This window comes from Bufo gargarizans, chromosome 7, assembly GCF_014858855.1.
Source record: "Bufo gargarizans isolate SCDJY-AF-19 chromosome 7, ASM1485885v1, whole genome shotgun sequence".
Taxonomy (NCBI): Eukaryota; Metazoa; Chordata; class Amphibia; order Anura; family Bufonidae; genus Bufo; species Bufo gargarizans.
In genome coordinates, this window is record NC_058086.1 from 188,449,366 (window position 1) to 188,464,806 (window position 15,441).

At 46.3% G+C, this 15,441-nt stretch overlaps 1 protein-coding gene across 1 annotated transcript in view; it reads right to left on the reverse strand.

Annotated features, from left to right (window-relative positions):
* LOC122943041 (filamin-B-like) overlaps positions 1-15,441 on the reverse strand; it is a 258,267-nt gene that overhangs the window by 141,769 nt on the left and 101,057 nt on the right. Inside the window, exons 16-17 of the mRNA XM_044300431.1 lie at positions 13,926-14,082; positions 12,368-12,557 (exon numbers count right to left, since the gene is read on the reverse strand). Of these exons, the coding sequence (XP_044156366.1) occupies positions 12,368-12,557; positions 13,926-14,082 (347 nt within the window). The remainder of the gene's footprint in view (positions 1-12,367; positions 12,558-13,925; positions 14,083-15,441) is intronic.

Here is a 15,441-nt window from a genome sequence, read left to right on the forward strand (position 1 = left end):
CTTCACACACACGCTTCTGTGCATTTCCAAGTCTAATTCTGTCACTAAATCCATACCGGTGACCCAGCGCCTAAATACTAGGCCTCAAATTTAAATCCCTCTAAATCTCTCGTTACCCACCACTGTACTGTTGTTGCTGGGCAAGATATTTAGTGTCCGTCAAAGCACATTTTTTGTTCTGGGTTGAAGTACAATTCCCAATTTAGCAATTTCATAATTTAGTGGTTTCTGCTATATCAGAGCTATTTGAAATCTATCCCTAAAAGGGTATATAATATTGAAGGTGCACATAGGGTCATTCAGAATAACTTCACACACACGCTTCTGTGCATTTCCAAGTCTAATTCTGTCACTAAATCCATACCGGTGACCCAGCGCCTAAATACTAGGCCTCAAATTTAAATCCCTCTAAATCTCTCGTTACCCACCACTGTACTGTTGTTGCTGGGCAAGATATTTAGTGTCCGTCAAAGCACATTTTTTGTTCTGGGTTGAAGTACAATTCCCAATTTAGCAATTTCATAATTTAGTGGTTTCTGCTATATCAGAGCTATTTGAAATCTATCCCTAAAAGGGTATATAATATTGAAGGTGCACATAGGGTCATTCAGAATAACTTCACACACACGCTTCTGTGCATTTCCAAGTCTAATTCTGTCACTAAATCCATACCGGTGACCCAGCGCCTAAATACTAGGCCTCAAATTTAAATCCCTCTAAATCTCTCGTTACCCACCGCTGTACTGTTGTTGCTGGGCAAGATATTTAGTGTCCGTCAAAGCACATTTTTTGTTCTGGGTTGAAGTACAATTCCCAATTTAGCAATTTCATAATTTAGTGGTTCCTGCTATATCAGAGCTATTTGAAATCTATCCCAAAAAGGGTATATAATATTGAAGGTGCACATTGGGTCATTCAGAATAACTTCACACACACCCGCTACTGTGTATTTCCAAGTCTAATTCTGTCACTAAACCCATACCTGTCACCCAGCGCCTAAATACTAGGCCTCAAATTTAAATCCCTCTAAATCTCTCGTTACCCACCGCTGTACTGTTGTTGCTGGGCAAGATATTTAGTGTCCGTCAAAGCACATTTTTTGTTCTGGGTTGAAGTACAATTCCCAATTTAGCAATTTCATAATTTAGTGGTTTCTGCTATATCAGAGCTATTTGAAATCTATCCCTAAAAGGGTATATAATATTGAAGGTGCACATAGGGTCATTCAGAATAACTTCACACACACGCTTCTGTGCATTTCCAAGTCTAATTCTGTCACTAAATCCATACCGGTGACCCAGCGCCTAAATACTAGGCCTCAAATTTAAATCCCTCTAAATCTCTCGTTACCCACCGCTGTACTGTTGTTGCTGGGCAAGATATTTAGTGTCCGTCAAAGCACATTTTTTGTTCTGGGTTGAAGTACAATTCCCAATTTAGCAATTTCATAATTTAGTGGTTCCTGCTATATCAGAGCTATTTGAAATCTATCCCAAAAAGGGTATATAATATTGAAGGTGCACATTGGGTCATTCAGAATAACTTCACACACACCCGCTACTGTGTATTTCCAAGTCTAATTCTGTCACTAAACCCATACCTGTCACCCAGCGCCTAAATACTAGGCCTCAAATTTAAATCCCTCTAAATCTCTCGTTACCGCTGTACTGTTGTAGCTGGGAAAGTTATTTAGTGCCCGTCAAAGCACATTTTTTGTTCTGGGTTGAAGTACAATTCCCAATTTAGCAATTTCATAATTTAGTGGTTCCTGCTATATCAGAGCTATTTGAAATCTATCCCAAAAAGGGTATATAATATTCAAGGTGCACATTGGGTCATTCAGAATAACTTCACACACACGCTTCTGTGCATTTCCAAGTCTAATTCTGTCACTAAATCCATACCGGTCACCCAGCGCCTAAATACTAGGCCTCAAATTTATATCCCGCTGAATTTGAATACAATACATTGGGCCAAATAATATATTTGTTGTTGTGGTGAACCATAACAATGAGAAAAACATCTAGTAAGGGACGCGGACGTGGACATGGTCGTGGTGGTGTTAGTGGACCCTCTGGTGCTGGGAGAGGACGTGGCCGTTCTGCCACATCCACACGTCCTAGTGTACCAACTACCTCAGGTCCCAGTAGCCGCCAGAATTTACAGCGATATATGGTGGGGCCCAATGCCGTTCTAAGGATGGTAAGGCCTGAGCAGGTACAGGCATTAGTCAATTGGGTGGCCGACAGTGGATCCAGCACGTTCACATTATCTCCCACCCAGTCTTCTGCAGAAAGCGCACAGATGGCGCCTGAAAACCAACCCCATCAGTCTGTCACATCACCCCCATGCATACCAGGGAAACTGTCTCAGCCTCAAGTTATGCAGCAGTCTCTTATGCTGTTTGAAGACTCCGCTGGCAGGGTTTCCCAAGGGCATCCACCTAGCCCTTCCCCAGCGGTGAAAGACATAGAATGCACTGACGCACAACCACTTATGTTTCCTGATGATGAGGACATGGGAATACCACCTCAGCATGTCTCTGATGATGACGAAACACAGGTGCCAACTGCTGCGTCTTTCTGCAGTGTGCAGACTGAACAGGAGGTCAGGGATCAAGACTGGGTGGAAGACGATGCAGGGGACGATGAGGTCCTAGACCCCACATGGAATGAAGGTCGTGCCACTGACTTTCACAGTTCGGAGGAAGAGGCAGTGGTGAGACCGAGCCAACAGCGTAGCAAAAGAGGGAGCAGTGGGCAAAAGCAGAACACCCGCCGCCAAGAGACTCCGCCTGCTACTGACCGCCGCCATCTGGGACCGAGCACCCCAAAGGCAGCTTCAAGGAGTTCCCTGGCATGGCACTTCTTCAAACAATGTGCTGACGACAAGACCCGAGTGGTTTGCACGCTGTGCCATCAGAGCCTGAAGCGAGGCATTAACGTTCTGAACCTGAGCACAACCTGCATGACCAGGCACCTGCATGCAAAGCATGAACTGCAGTGGAGTAAACACCTTAAAACCAAGGAAGTCACTCAGGCTCCCCCTGCTACCTCTTCTGCTGCTGCCGCCTCGGCCTATTCTGCTGCTGCCGCCTCGGCCTCTTCCTCCGCCTCTGGAGGAACGTTGGCACCTGCCGCCCAGCAAACAGGGGATGTACCACCAACACCACCACCACCACCTCCGTCACCAAGCGTCTCAACCATGTCACACGCCAGCGTTCAGCTCTCCATCTCACAAACATTTGATAGAAAGCGTAAATTCCCACCTAGCCACCCTCGATCCCTGGCCCTGAATGCCAGCATTTCTAAACTACTGGCCTATGAAATGCTGTCATTTAGGCTGGTGGACACAGACAGCTTCAAACAGCTCATGTCGCTTGCTGTCCCACAGTATGTTGTTCCCAGCCGGCACTACTTCTCCAAGAGAGCCGTGCCTTCCCTGCACAACCAAGTATCCGATAAAATCAAGTGTGCACTGCGCAACGCCATCTGTAGCAAGGTCCACCTAACCACAGATACGTGGACCAGTAAGCACGGCCAGGGACGCTATATCTCCCTAACTGCACACTGGGTAAATGTAGTGGCAGCTGGGCCCCAGGCGGAGAGCTGTTTGGCGCACGTCCTGCCGCCGCCAAGGATCGCAGGGCAACATTCTTTGCCTCCTGTTGCCACCTCCTCCTTCTCGGCTTCCTCCTCCTCTTCTTCCACCTGCTCATCCAGTCAGCCACACACCTTCACCACCAACTTCAGCACAGCCCGGGGTAAACGTCAGCAGGCCATTCTGAAACTCATATGTTTGGGGGACAGGCCCCACACCGCACAGGAGTTGTGGCGGGGTATTGAACAACAGACCGACGAGTGGTTGCTGCCGGTGAGCCTCAAGCCCGGCCTGGTGGTGTGTGATAATGGGCGAAATCTCGTTGCAGCTCTGGGACTAGCCAATTTGACGCACATCCCTTGCTTGGCGCATGTGCTGAATTTGGTGGTGCAGAAGTTCATTCACAACTACCCCGACATGTCAGAGCTGCTGCATAAAGTGCGGGCCGTCTGTTCGCGCTTCCGGCGTTCACATCCTGCCGCTGCTCGCCTGTCTGCGCTACAGCGTAACTTCGGCCTTCCCGCTCACCGCCTCATATGCGACGTGCCCACCAGGTGGAACTCCACCTTGCACATGCTGGACAGACTGTGCGAGCAGCAGCAGGCCATAGTGGAGTTTCAGCTGCAGCACGCACGGGTCAGTCGCACTACAGAACAGCACCACTTCACCACCAATGACTGGGCCTCCATGCGAGACCTGTGTGCCCTGTTGCGCTGTTTCGAGTACTCCACCAACATGGCCAGTGGCGATGACACCGTTATGAGCGTTACAATACCACTTCTATGTCTCCTTGAGAAAACACTTAGGGCGATGATGGAACAGGAGGTGGCCCAGGAGGAGGAGGAGGAGGATGAGGAAGAGGGGTCATTTTTAGCACTTTCAGGCCAGTCTCTTCGAAGTGACTCAGAGGGAGGTTTTTTGCAACAGCAGAGGCCAGGTACAAATGTGGCCAGCCAGGGCCCACTACTGGAGGACGAGGAGGACGAGGATGAGGAGGAGGTGGAGGAGGATGAGGATGAAGCATGGTCACAGCGGGGTGGCACCCAACGCAGCTCGGGTCCATCACTGGTGCGTGGCTGGGGGGAAAGGCAGGACGATGACGATACGCCTCCCACAGAGGACAGCTTGTCCTTACCCCTGGGCAGCCTGGCACACATGAGCGACTACATGCTGCAGTGCCTGCGCAACGACAGCAGAGTTGCCCACATTTTAACCTGTGCGGACTACTGGGTTGCCACCCTGCTGGATCCACGCTACAAAGACAATGTGCCCACCTTACTTCCTGCACTGGAGCGTGATAGGAAGATGCGCGAGTACAAGCGCACGTTGGTAGACGCGCTACTGAGAGCATTCCCAAATGTCACAGGGGAACAAGTGGAAGCCCAAGGCCAAGGCAGAGGAGGAGCAAGAGGTCGCCAAGGCAGCTGTGTCACGGCCAGCTCCTCTGAGGGCAGGGTTAGCATGGCAGAGATGTGGAAAACTTTTGTCAACACGCCACAGCTAACTGCACCACCACCTGATACGCAACGTGTTAGCAGGAGGCAACATTTCACTAACATGGTGGAACAGTACGTGTGCACACCCCTCCACGTACTGACTGATGGTTCGGCCCCATTCAACTTCTGGGTCTCTAAATTGTCCACGTGGCCAGAGCTAGCCTTTTATGCCTTGGAGGTGCTGGCCTGCCCGGCAGCCAGCGTTTTGTCTGAACGTGTATTCAGCACGGCAGGGGGCGTCATTACAGACAAACGCAGCCGCCTGTCTACAGCCAATGTGGACAAGCTGACGTTCATAAAAATGAACCAGGCATGGATCCCACAGGACCTGTCCGTCCCTTGTCCAGATTAGACATTAACTACCTCCCCATAACCATATATTATTGGACTCCAGGGCACTTCCTCATTCAATCCTATTTTTATTTTCATTTTACCATTATATTGCGATGCTACCCAAAGTTGAATGAACCTCTCCTCTGCCTGTGTGCTAGGCCTAAATATATGCCAATGGACTGTTGCAGTGGTGGCTGACATGAAGCCTGATTCTCTGCTATGACATGCAGACTAATTCTCTGCTGACATGAAGCCAGATTGTCTGTTACGGGACCTCTCTCCTCTGCCTGGGTGCTGGGCCTAAATTTATGACAATGGACTGTTGCAGTGGTGGCTGACGTGAAGCCTGATTCTCTGCTATGACATGCAGACTGATTCTCTGCTGACATGAAGCCAGATCGTCTGTTACGGGACCTCTCTGCTCTGCCTGTGTGCTAGGCCTAAATATATGCCAATGGACTGTTGCAGTGGTGGGTGACGTGAAGCCTCATTCTCTGCTATGACATGCAGACTGATTCTCTGCTGACATGAAGCCAGATTGTCTGTTACGGGACCTCTCTGCTCTGCCTGTGTGCTAGGCCTAAATATATGCCAATGGACTGTTGCAGTGGTGGGTGACGTGAAGCCTCATTCTCTGCTATGACATGCAGACTGATTCTCTGCTGTCATGAAGCCAGATTGTCTGTTACGGGACCTCTCTGCTCTGCCTGTGTGCTAGGCCTAAATATATGCCAATGGACTGTTGCAGTGGTGGGTGACGTGAAGCCTCATTCTCTGCTATGACATGCAGACTGATTCTCTGCTGACATGAAGCCAGATTGTCTGTTACGGGACCTCTCTGCTCTGCCTGTGTGCTAGGCCTAAATATATGCCAATGGACTGTTGCAGTGGTGGGTGACGTGAAGCCTCATTCTCTGCTATGACATGCAGACTGATTCTCTGCTGACATGAAGCCAGATTGTCTGTTACGGGACCTCTCTGCTCTGCCTGTGTGCTAGGCCTAAATATATGCCAATGGACTGTTGCAGTGGTGGGTGACGTGAAGCCTCATTCTCTGCTATGACATGCAGACTGATTCTCTGCTGTCATGAAGCCAGATTGTCTGTTACGGGACCTCTCTGCTCTGCCTGTGTGCTAGGCCTAAATATATGCCAATGGACTGTTGCAGTGATGGGTGACGTGAAGCCTCATTCTCTGCTATGACATGCAGACTGATTCTCTGCTGACATGAAGCCAGATTGTCTGTTACGGGACCTCTCTGCTCTGCCTGTGTGCTAGGCCTAAATATATGCCAATGGACTGTTGCAGTGGTGGGTGACGTGAAGCCTCATTCTCTGCTATGACATGCAGACTGATTCTCTGCTGTCATGAAGCCAGATTGTCTGTTACGGGACCTCTCTGCTCTGCCTGTGTGCTAGGCCTAAATATATGCCAATGGACTGTTGCAGTGGTGGGTGACGTGAAGCCTCATTCTCTGCTATGACATGCAGACTAATTCTCTGCTGACATGAAGACAGATTCTCTGTTACGGGACCTCTCTCCTCTGCCTGTGTGTGTGCTGGGCCTAAATATATGCCAATGGACTGTTGCAGTGGTGGCTGACGTGAAGCCTCATTCTCTGCTATGACATGCAGACTGATTCTCTGCTGACATGAAGCCAGATTCTCTGTTACGGGACCTCTCTCCTCTGCCTGTGTGTGTGCTGGGCCTAAATATATGCCAATGGACTGTTGCAGTGGTGGCTGACGTGAAGCCTCATTCTCTGCTATGACATGCAGACTGATTCTCTGCTGACATGAAGCCAGATTCTCTGTTACGGGACCTCTCTCCTCTGCCTGTGTGTGTGCTGGGCCTAAATATATGCCAATGGACTGTTGCAGTGGTGGCTGACGTGAAGCCTCATTCTCTGCTATGACATGCAGACTGATTCTCTGCTGACATGAAGCCAGATTCTCTGTTACGGGACCTCTCTCCTCTGCCTGTGTGTGTGCTGGGCCTAAATATATGCCAATGGACTGTTGCAGTGGTGGCTGACGTGAAGCCTCATTCTCTGCTATGACATGCAGACTGATTCTCTGCTGACATGAAGCCAGATTCTCTGTTACGGGACCTCTCTCCTCTGCCTGTGTGCTAGGCCTAAATATATGCCAATGGACTGTTGCAGTGGTGGCTGACGTGAAGCCTCATTCTCTGCTATGACATGCAGACTAATTCTCTGCTGACATGAAGACAGATTCTCTGTTACGGGACCTCTCTCCTCTGCCTGGGTGCCGGGGCCTAAATATCTGAGAATGGACTGTTCCAGTGGTGGGTGACGGGAAGCCAGATTCTCTGCTATGGAACCTCTCTCCAATTGATTTTGGTTAATTTTTATTTATTTAATTTTTATTTTAATTAATTTCCCTATCCACATTTGTTTGCAGGGGATTTACCTACATGTTGCTGCCTTTTGCAGCCCTCTAGCCCTTTCCTGGGCTGTTTTACAGCCGTTTTAGTGCCGAAAAGTTCGGGTCCCCATTGACTTCAATGGGGTTCGGGTTCGGGACGAAGTTCGGATCGGGTTCGGATCCCGAACCCGAACATTTCCGGGATGTTCGGCCGAACTTCTCGAACCCGAACATCCAGGTGTTCGCTCAACTCTATACAGCAATAATATAGCCGTCACACATCTGTAATTCAGCCATCATACAGCCGTCGCACACCCATAATACATCTCTAATACAGCCATAATACAGCCGTCACACCGCCATAATACATCTGTAAAACAGCAATAATACAGCCGTCACACCGCCATAATACATCTGTAAAACAGCAATAATACAGCCGTCACACTGCCATAATACAGCTGTTGCACAGCCACAATACATCTGTAATACAGCAGTCAACACAGCCATAATACATCTGTACCACAGCTATAATACATCTGTAATCCAGCAATAATACAGCCGTCACACATCTGTAATCAAGCCATAATACAGCCGTAGCACACCCATAATACATCTCTAATACAGCCGTCACACCACCATAATACATGTGTAATACAGCCATAATACAGCTGTCACACATCTGTAATCCAGCAATAATCCAGCCGTCACACATCTGTAATCCAGCCATAATACAGCCGTCGCACACCCATAATACATCTCTAATACAGCTGTCACACTTCCATAATACATCAGTAATACAGCCATAATACAGCCGTCGCACACCCATAATACATCTGTAATACAGCCATAATACAGCCGTCACACTGCCAAAATACATCTGTAATACAGCAATAATACAGCCGTCACACATCTGCAATCCAGCCATCATACAGCCGTCGCACACCCATAATACATCTGTAATCCAGCCATAATACAGCCGTCACACCGCCATAATACATCTGTAATCCAGCCATAATACAGCTGTTGCACAGCCACAATACATCTGTAATACAGCAGTCAACACAGCCATAATACACCTGTACCACAGCTATAATACATCTGTAATCCAGCAATAATACAGCCGTCACACATCTGTAATCAAGCCATAATACAGCCGTAGCACACCCATAATACATCTCTAATACAGCCGTCACACCGCCATAATACATCTGTAATACAGCCGTCGCACACCCATAATACATCTGTAATCCAGCCATAATCCAGCCGTCCCACCGCCATAATACATCTGTAATACAGCAATAATACAGCTGTCGCACACCCATAATACATCTGTAATCCAGCCATAATACAGCTGTCACACCGCCATAATTCATCTGTAATCCAGTCATAATACAGCCGTCACACTGCCATAATACAGCTGTTGCACAGCTATAATACATCTGTAATACAGCAGTCAACACAGCCATAATACATCTGTAATACAGACCTAAATACAACTTTAATAGAGCCGTCACAACGCCATAATACATCCTTAATCCAGCAGTTACACAGCCATAATACAACTGTAATACAGCTCTCACACCGCCATAATATATATGTAATACAGCCATAATACAGCCGCTGTACAGCCGTGGAAAGGGCAGGCTTGTCTCATTCATCATTTTCTACGCCTGTTTTAGGAGTAGAAAATGGTCTAAATCTACACCAGCAAGGAAGCTGGTGTAGATTTAGAAGAAGCGGTGGATCCGCCAGTTATGTGGAGGCCGGGGCCACTACATATCTTTGGCGGATCCACTGCCAGCACAGGGCCTAATTAATACTGGTGTCTAAAACGTCTGTCTAAAGAATGACCCCCTAAGTCTTTTTCTTGCATTTTATCATAGACTTCTCTATTGAACTTAAACACAAACAGAAAAAAAAAATAGCTACAGAGGTTTCAAAAATCACAGCAAAAAAGGCATCACGATTTTAAATTGTGAAGGAGGCCATAAAAGGTCAAAAAATGGCAGACAAACATGAAAGTGAAGAATAAGTGGTAATAGGAAGGACAGCTTGAACTTTCAAAACTTGCAGAAAATCACCGGAGTGCTTCTATTTTTTCAGGATTGATCGGTTATTGAGGATGAATTTTTTATTTACATTCTATTATACCCGCTTCTCCCTTAAATCTTTTTATTGAAATTTTAGTAGCTGAATTAACAGAGAAATAAATAAACGACATAAGATTCGGAAGCCATGATGCTGTGGTCGATCTGTAGTCCAACAGATCCAAATGATCTGTGAGGAACCCTTGTGACTTTAACAGGGTCTATTGGGGTTTGGCGGTTCAAGCCCTCAAAAATCGCATGTAAACAGAGCCCGAGATTTTCTGTTAAAGGGGTTGTACAGGGATTTATACTGATGACCTATCCTCTTGGACAGGTCGTCAATAAGAGATCGGCGGGGGTCCGACACCCAGCACCCCCACCAATCAGCAGTTTGAAGAGGAGGCAGCGGTACATGTGAGCACCGCTTCTGGTTATTACACTGCATTGTAATGACGCATGCTCACTCCATTCACCTGAATACAGCAAGTACTTGTAATCACACTACACAGATGACACATAGAGGGCCGCCTTCTAGTCATAAAGCTTATTGGCGGAGGTCCCGGGTGTCGGACCCCCGCCAATCAGATACTAATGACCTATCCTGGGGATAGGTTATCAATATATATGGCCGGATAACCCCTTTAACCCCCCAGGCAGACTTTACTAGTTAAACTGCATTTTGCACGGTACTTGCAAAATAGTGCTTGTGGCGAAACCAACCTCGCCACTGGGTTTTGGAGGGGGCTGTTTAAAAGCCTCTTGCCTCAGGATTATGGCCCATACTAACTTTTAAACCCCTGAACCTATTCCAGTGAATTTTGGATAGGTTTGTCCCCAAGTTATACTGTTTAAATTGATGTAAGTTATATGTATGGACAATGTAACCTCACAAAGTTGTAACAATTTATAATAAGTGTAACTTGTCAGCTTGGGAGGAATATGCTGGGTGTGTTTCTATTGTCCCATTGTGCCATTGTGTGTTTAGATGGTGATGTCGGACCTGTTGTCTCCACATGTGTATTGGCGATCTCCCCTTTGTCCTGAGAGATAATTGGATTGCCATCGGTTGTCTCCCAGGCAGAGAGGTGGAAACCATGATGCATTGTGGGGATAGGTTGTATCTGTCCTGTGTCGCAGTCTCCCTTCTGGTCCTCTGGGGGCGTGAACGATTGGTTGCTGTATTTACATTGTATGTGTTGTAAATTACTGATTGGTTGTATTTCAAAACCCTGTGGGCAGACCTGTATTTGCAACAACTGTAATAAAAACCAGGCTGAGTGTGCCAGCACGTCAGACCACTGTTTGACCCTCAACACGGAGCCTTGTCTCGTTATTGGGGGGATTCCCTGTATGCTGTTAGAGACTGATTGCCAGGAGTGTAAGCTGATTAGATGCTTTTCCTGTTCGTCTGCTAGCAGCTATTCGCGAGGTTCCAGTTTGGAGTGCTATTTTGTATCCAGTTCGGGAGTTTGGTGTTCTGCAGTAGCTGTGCCTGTCTCTCAGAAAGGGGCATATCGCCTAAACGGATTTTAACCCCTTGTCTGCTGAAATGGTCCGTTACAGTGCTCTTACGTAATATTTCCTGACAATGCGCCTCACATAATTAGAACAGGCCATGAATTCAGGTTATACCAGTTTTACAGGTCATATGGCGAACAATTTTGGCAGTAAAAGGCAGGACGGTCTTTGACCTGGAGCCTGAACCTATCAGATGAACTTTCAGTTCTGGAAGAAATCACTGATGTAATGTCCTCCCGTTTTGCAGCCCATAGACTTCTATTGTGACGGAATGAATAATGGAATGCCTCTGCTTCTTGGCGGGTTTAGCTGACAAAAGTATAATGTCAAAGGCCAGTTTTAGAGCTCCATTAGGAAGAGGATCCTAGGGTCCCACATGCGTGAATACCACTCCATTACTTTCTATACAGCTGCTGGAGGTAGCGCCGAATGATGCACTTGGCAGTCTCATAAAAGTGAATGGAGTGGTGGTCACACACTGTGATAGCTGGGGGTCCCAGACACTTATCACCTATCCTATGGATATAGGATAAGCATTGTTAGTGGGAAAATCCAGGGGAAAGGCATTCAGAAAGGCAGGGAAACTATTAAGAAAGCCATATTCTCACCATCTCGAATCCCATGTTCCAGTGCTGCCCCTCTGATCCACCCTGCTGCTAGAGGCATGACATCATGCTTTTGACCGCAGACATGAAGTATCTGTATACTGCATGTAACTGCTGCAGCCAGTCGTCATTGGCCTCTACGGTCTTGTGCCACATACTGCTGGGACCAGGAATTGGCTGCAGTGGTCGCCTCATTGCTGCAACCAGGAAAAATAAGCCGGACTGAGAGGATCAGGCAGTGGCACTTGAACGGAGGAGGTTCAGAAAGCGGAGCACAGTTTTTTTTTTATTATTATTATCCCTTTAAGGCAAGAGTTTTTCAGTTATGGCGAAGATTATACCTGTAGCTGTACACTTGCTGGCATCTCCTGAGGGCACTGCCTTAATTCTGTACGGAGAATATGGTATGTCCTCGCCACCGTATTTTACAGCAACCTTATAGCGTCCAGTTTTATCAGGAACGTAGGATACGGCATAGGTTCCATCCTTGTTGTCCAGGATTTGAGCCTTCTTTGGTTTACCTTCCTGGTTCTGGCAGCAACAAAAGATTTAAAAAAAAACCTCTTAAAATGCAAACTTTCCGAAACCTAAAAACGCACACATGACAATATCACAGACAGCTAAAGAAACACAATCCAAACCACAATATTGTGACAGGAGAAGAAACATCAATGAAAATTACAGCTCCCCTGGAAGCCAAGGGCCGATCGTCTTCAGTTACAGGAGGAGCATTTGAGAATTTGCCCAGAGTGTATACTTTGTCCTCCTACCCAGATTTCTGAGAATGTCACCTAGGACGTAAGTTTTCCTTTAATTCCTAAACAAACAGCAATGTTTCTCATTACACATGATTTACACAATGTAACCAGCAAGAGGGAATTGCGTTAAATCCCCAGCATCCGGCAATGGTGGACGCTCCGAACTGGCGGAAACTTCCAGCCATCTATTTCTGTTCTGTTTTATAATGAGGTGACATAGATCTGAAAGAAAGATTTAGTATTTTGGAACTTTATTTGACATTATTCTCCAAATCCCTGCATAGACATATTTAAAAGGGGTTTTCTACATTTTCAAACCAGCACCTGGATCTGAATACTTTTGTAACTGAACTTAATTAAAAATTTAGGGGGACATTTATCAAGACCGGTACTGGTATATTGTACGCTGGTCTTGATTCCCCCTGTACTGCCGGAGGATGCACCAAATCTGTTGCTTGTTCTTTGCCTTATTTCTCTGTCCACCTCCCTGAGGTGGTCGCACATGCTCAGTTCCATCCTTTAATTGTCACCTAATGAATCTACTGTTAGAAGATGTGACAGGGTGAGAGCTACAGCAGAATGGAAACACCCCATGAAAATAACTCCCCTGAAAAGCAGAGCTACTGGGGCAATGAATGGGAAGATCTCTGGATGCAAGTGAGATACAAGGTTGGTTCTGCCATGTACTATAAGATGATGGATGTTCATGTTTTGCATTAATCATGGTATAATCCCTTTAACTGGCACAAAGAGCATGGGGAATCCATTGGGTTACCATATTATGGACCTGAATGTACCTCCATACACTGCTAAATGGTGACTCCATGAGGTATTATATTTTCCCCCAAAGGCAAATCTTGGATTCACAATGCAGTCATGTGAATGACATTATCTGTGACATGTGAAGAGGAGAAGAAAACAAGGATTTAATTAACTATTTGATCTCCTGAGAATAATAAAATATGAACCCTAATCATCTTTAATTAGGAAAATAAGATATATTGAAGATGGAAAATGGACATCCCATTAGGATAATATACCACATATCATAGAACAAACAGATCTAAGTTTCTTTGAACTGAAAACTGTGGGAAAGATACAAAGACATTTTGAAAATGAAAAATCCACAAAAATGACTTACAGTGATCTGAACAGAGAGGTCTCCTAATCCGGCATCCTTAGCATTAACAGCAAAGTCAACGGGAAGACTGGCAGGAACCCCCTGGGAGCTCAGACCCGGGCCGCTGGCCGTCACTTTGCTGGCCTCATATGTAGGAAGAACTTTAACTTTGAAAGGACTGTGAAGAACATGGGACAAATATACAGAAGGTCAACAATGGAGGGCACCGTACATCAGCAAAGATTAGGTCACTACAGCCGGGGCTTCACAAATATGGAGAAGTAATGAGAAAAAGAGGTCCCAACAGGGTTCTAACAGTTTCAGCTAGATTAATAGTACAATTGCATATTGCTACTTGCCTAACTCCATTATTAATTGACATAATTTAATAAGGCTGGACTGGATTCACACATCTTGAGGACAGGTGAGGGGCCCCCATCGATCAGTTATTTGAAGAGACAGCCTCCTCACAGCTTAGGCTACTTTCACACGGATCCGTTCAGATAAGATAACCATCTGCATCTGTTCAGAACGGATTCGTTTGTATTATCTTTAACATAGCCAAGACGGATCCGTCTTGAACACCATTGAAAGTCAATGGAGGACGGATCAGTTTTCTATTGTGCCAGATTGTGTCAGTGAAAACGGATCCGTTTCCATTGACTTACACTGTTTGCCAGGATGGATCCATTTGGCTCAGTTTCGTCAGACTGACAAGCAGCGTTTTGGTGTCCGGCTCCAAAGCGAAATGGTGACTGAACGGAGGCAAACTGATGCATTCTGAGCGGATCCTTATCCATTCAGAATTCATTAGGGCAAAACTGTTCCGTTTTGGACAGCTTGTGAGAGCCCTGAACGGATCTCACAAATGCAAAGCCAAAACACCAGTGTGAAAGTAGACTGACATTGCATAATGGCTGTGCTTGGTATTGCAGCTCAGGCTCATTCACTTGTGACCGTGATGTCACTGGCCTAGGAAGATGCTGCAACCCTCACCGGAGAGCCTATGTCTCTTCAAACAGACAGCCGATCGAGAGTGGGACCCCCTGATCTATTGATGACCTAGCCTGAGGAAAACTCCTTTAAGTTTTTTTATGGCTTTGCTTTTTTCAACTTTTTTTTATGTGTCCAGTTAATACTTTAAAGTCTATAGTGAATTATGAAATTCACGACAGACAAAGCATTTTTGGTGTATTTTTTGCAGTGCTTTTTTTTGCACTATTAGTGTTTTTGACAAAACCAGCATGCTCTGGGTATGCCATTTTTAGGCCTCTGTATGGTATTTTAAAAAAACATTCGATGGCTGCATACAATAACATTTTTACAAGTAAACAATGGAGAGATGTGTACAAATGAAGTACACAAAATTCGATACGTCCTGGCGCAAAAACACGACCTCGGTGGATGGAAGATGAATCCTTTTTATTGAATTGTAGATGACACCGTGTTTTGAGGTAAATAAACTCCTTTCTCAAGTCTGTAGGGTCCATGCAGAGAAACCACACCATCTGCATGAGGAGGCACGGACCCTACAGAC